We start from the raw sequence: 4,965 nt of genomic DNA, 5'->3' as shown, positions 1-4,965 counted from the left end.
TTGACGAATAAAATGCTCTTAAACTATGAATGTTAAGTGAGTCCTTCATATTTTTTTTTGTCACATTCGAGCGATCTACTTATGATTTATGTTATCCTTAAGTGAATCTTTCATATTTTCACTATTTTCTTTTTTTTTTTTTTATCACCGATTTCTCTTTTAATGGCTAGACATATCCGTCTAGACATGTACGTTCTTGTTCGGACAGAATTTACCCCTATCTGATTTACGATATTGTCCGAGATCGACGGTTCTCAGTTTAAAAGCTATGTTTTTGTTTATTCGTCATAAAATCATAGATTCCACTGGACGTAACACTTAATGTATGCGTCGACCAATGATAGTTAATCCTCCTCAACTTCGACTATGATTCGTTGAAATAAAAATATTCTCGAATTTTCATGAAATGCAACACCCACCCTTAGTAGCATATAAAAGCGAAGAGATCGGTATACACACTGTCAGTAGTCGAGTTGAAAGATTTTGAGAGTTTTATCGCGTTATACCAAGTCTTTTCCGAGTGCTCAATAATAGTGTTCAGTTCGAGTGCTCAGTGACAATTTTTTAGAGTTAATTTTTTTATTTTTTACCGTTAATTAAATATCGTTATTTGTCGTGTTTAAAATTTTTCACTCAAGAAGATGGAACCTGAAAATGTTCCATCAGAAGAAGAAGAATTTGGAAGCGATATTGAAGAAGAAGAATTAATCCTTAGTGATCGAGAAGAAGAGGAAGAAGAAGAAGAATCAGAACCAGAGTCAGATTGGGGTATATCTGATTCATGTTATGAAAGCGATAACGATATTGATACCGATGTTTCAAGACGTTTAGTGACACGAGCTGAAGTGAACACATTGGATGGCACAAATAGAGTGTGCGCAATCTATTTTTATTACACACCAACCAACAACAACAGCACTGAAAAAATTTGTGGACAATGTATTGTGAGAGTTAATGATTTATTTTCACGACTGTACGCCGTTCGCGAACATACCACTGCTAGACACTGGGATATCAGAGGTATGTTTTGCACGGAATGCAGAGGTGATCTGCACAAAACTTACCCGTGCAATCAGTGTCCCATTTGCACATCATAAAAAAAAAAGTAAACACGTGATTGTAAAAAAAAAAAACTATTTTAGTGAAAAAACATGGATCAAACGGAGCGAGATTTGATAGAGCAAGCTACCCTGCTTAGTACCAGAGAAGAGTACATCGCGTGGGAACAGCGATGCGACGAGTTCATCGAATCTTTGGAAGAACAGAGTCGGATAAAACGCCCGCGATTATCGATCGGTAATAGACAATCGTTAATCGCTCGTATCGCTCGACTTGAAGGTTTAAAAGATTCGGTGCGCGATCGTTTTGTGCAAGTGGGTGCCGGGTACAGTGCGGGACTTCGATGGCGCGAGATCGAAACGGCGTTCGAAAGCCGTATTCTAACAGGCGCGGTGATAAACTCTAATCACATCGAGCCTCGCCAATTCCTCGAAGACGCGAGTGAAATTGTGCTCGAACGTGTGCGAGATGTCATGCAGAGACATAATTCTGTAAAAATAAATACAGTGTTCAACGGTGAGTTTGTATCAGGTGATAAACATGCCAATAAAAGTGTGAGTACGAGAAACTATGAACTTTTTCGTTCGTCAGATTTGCAAGAGTGGTACGCGTCGCGCGTCGTCGAGCCAATCCTGGCATCGCTAGACGAATTCCAGGAACGTGATAGTGGATGGGCACTATCGCGTATCCTCAATTTGACTATTAGTGTGAACAAGTACAATCCTCTGCACGCCGGTTGTGACATTGAGTTATCGAAAAAAATTACGGACAAGAGAGCGACGATTAACGTGCAATCTCTGGACGATGCGTGCTTCGCGTGGTCGGTGGTAGCCGCTCTGCACCCGGCTAAACAGCATACGGAGCGAACGTCTTCGTATCCGCACTACTCATCGGTACTCAATCTCACGAACATCGAGTTTCCGATGACATTAAACCAGATAAAGAGATTTGAAAATCTCAATGGCATCTCAGTCAACGTATACACTATCGAGAAAGAAATTCTTCCGTTACGGCTCACCGATGACAAGAGGGACAAGCACGTCAATCTACTATACGTGGAGAATCCTCAGGATGATACACGGGACAAAAACGTGGGGCACTTCGTCCTGATCAAGAACCTGTCACGCCTCGTAGGATCGCAAATCAGTAAAAAAGAACATAAGAAATATTTCTGCGATAGGTATGTATAATAATAATAATAATAATAGTGATGATAATGATGACGATAATAATAACAGTAATACTAATAATAATAATAACTTATTTTTATTCTTTTTTCCAGATGCCTGCATTACTTTAGCTCAAGTGCAAAATTAGAGCTCCACAGCACGGATTGCGGGAAATTAAACGATTGCGCGATAAGGCTGCCGAGCGAGGACGACAAGTGGCTCAAGTTCAAGAATCACTGCAGGAAGGAGCGCGTCCCGTTCGTCGTCTACGCAGACCTGGAGTGCGTGCTGGAAAAGATGGATACGGAGTCCACATCATCCACGTACACTTATCAACATCATCAGGTATTTAGTATAGCGTATTACGTACACTGCTCGTACGACAGCTCACTGTCGGGTTATAAGTTTCGTCGCGATAATAATTGTATAGCGTGGTTCGCGGACGAATTAAAAAATTTAGCACATAATGTGCAATCTGTAATTTCGACTAATGTTCCCATGGCAGATTTTACACGCGATGACTGGCAAAAATTTAACAGCGCCACGCACTGTCACGTGTGCGAAAAACCGTTCGCGAAAGACGATAAGCGAGCACGCGATCATTGCCATTTGACCGGGCGATACAGAGGCCCCGCGCATTCAAATTGTAATTTAAATTATAAAGATTCACATTGCATACCCGTAGTCTTCCATAATTTATCAGGATACGACGCTCATTTTATTATCAAAGAAATAGCTACAGCGTACGAAGGACGCGTTAATCTTTTACCGATAACAAAGGAAAAGTACATCTCATTTAGCAAACACGTCGACAGCACCATAGATGATAAAAAAAATTGCATACAATTACGTTTTATAGACTCATATAAATTTCTCGCCTCAAGTTTAGAAAAATTAGCGTCTTTTCTCAGCAAGGATAAGCTACGGGTAGTGCAACGTGAATTTTGTAATTTATCTGCAGAAAATTTCGACTTATTGACGCGAAAAGGTATATTTCCGTACGAGTACATTGACAGCGTTGAAAAACTGGATGATACATGCTTACCACCTCGCGAATCGTTTTACAGTTCATTGACGGATAGTACGGTATCTGAGAGTGATTACGCGCACGCCTTGAACGTATGGCAGCAGTTCTCCATTCGAACCCTCGGCGAATACAGTGACTTATATTTAAAAACGGACGTTTTGTTGTTGACTGACATTTTTGAGAATTTTCGAGATAGTTGCGTTGCGAGTTACGGGCTCGATCCCGCGTATTATTACACCTTACCGGGCTTCACGTGGGATGCCATGTTGAAGCATACAGGTGTAAAATTTGAACTTCTAACTGACGTCGACATGGTTCTTTTCATCGAACGCGGTATACGTGGCGGTCTGAGCCAGTGTTCAAACAGATATGCGCAGGCCAACAACAAGTATATGCAATCGTATGATCCGTCGAAACCGTCGACGTACTTGATGTATTATGACGTCAACAACTTGTACGGTTGGGCAATGTGTCAACCATTGCCATACGCCGATTTTCAATGGGTCGACGATGTAGAAAATTTTGATGTTACGACCGTCGCGCTCGATTCACCGACAGGCTATATTCTCGAGGTGGACTTGGAGTATCCGCAACATCTTCATGACGTTCACGCGGACCTACCGTTTTGCCCGACGCGCGAGAAACCACCCGGTAAGCGTGAAGACAAGCTCCTCGCAACATTGTGCGATAAGCAGCGGTATGTCATACATTATCGCAACCTGCATCAATGTACTCGTCACGGTCTCCGTATCACAAAGATCCATCGCATACTACGATTCACACAATCTCCATGGCTTCGCGATTACATAGAACTAAACACAAAATTTAGAACTTTGGCTAAGAATGATTTCGAGAAAAATTTATACAAACTTATGAATAACGCGGTTTTTGGTAAAACCATGGAGAATGTGCGCGATCGCGTCGACGTAAAATTATTAACAAAATGGGTGGGGAGATACGGTGCAGAAGCAATGATCGCAAAACCGAATTTTCACAGTAGTAGCATTTTTTCAGAAAATCTGGTCGCGATAGAATTGCGTAAACTCGAGGTGAAGTTCGACAAACCGATATACGTGGGTATGTGCATCCTCGATATATCCAAGACATGTTTGTATGAATTTCACCACGAATATATGGCACCGCTGTTTCGCGAAAATTGTAAAATTATGTATACCGATACAGACAGTTTAATTTATCATGTAGAATGTGACGATGTATATGAAATTATAAAACGCGACATAAATAGATTTGACACTAGCGATTACGCGGTCGACAACGCATACGGTATTCCGCTAGTAAATAAGAAAGTACCGGGTCTTATGAAAGATGAGAACAACGGCGCGATCATGAGCGAATTCGTTGGACTTAGAGCGAAAATGTATGCTTTACGTGTACAAGGAAAGATGCCATGGGGACATTACCAGTGTAAATAAAACTTTTGTATGTATAATATATTTAATACGTATAATGTATAGTACGTATGTATGTATGATGTATGGACGTATGTATAGTACGTATGTATGTATGATGTATGGACGTATGTATAGTACGTATGTATGTATGATGTATGGACATATGTATATATATGTGTATATATTAATGTACGTGTGGACATATGTATATATATTGATGTATGTGTGGACATATGTATGTATTGATGTACGTGTGGACGTATGTATCTATAGTATGTATAGTATGTGTGTAAGTTAT

At 40.5% G+C, this 4,965-nt stretch overlaps 1 protein-coding gene across 1 annotated transcript; it reads left to right on the top strand.

Annotated features, from left to right (window-relative positions):
• Positions 1 to 1,151: 1,151 nt before the first annotated feature.
• LOC108777427 (uncharacterized) lies at positions 1,152 to 4,680 on the top strand (the record flags this gene model as incomplete). Its single annotated transcript, XM_018544311.1, has 2 exons — positions 1,152 to 2,155; positions 2,342 to 4,680. Coding segments are annotated over exons 1-2 (3,343 nt in total), but the record flags the coding sequence as incomplete, so codon positions are not given.
• Positions 4,681 to 4,965: the final 285 nt, after the last annotated feature.

This window comes from Cyphomyrmex costatus, unplaced genomic scaffold, assembly GCF_001594065.2.
Source record: "Cyphomyrmex costatus isolate MS0001 unplaced genomic scaffold, Ccosl1.0 scaffold1148, whole genome shotgun sequence".
Classification (NCBI taxonomy): Eukaryota; Metazoa; Arthropoda; class Insecta; order Hymenoptera; family Formicidae; genus Cyphomyrmex; species Cyphomyrmex costatus.
This window is presented reverse-complemented; position numbering and strand designations above follow the sequence as displayed.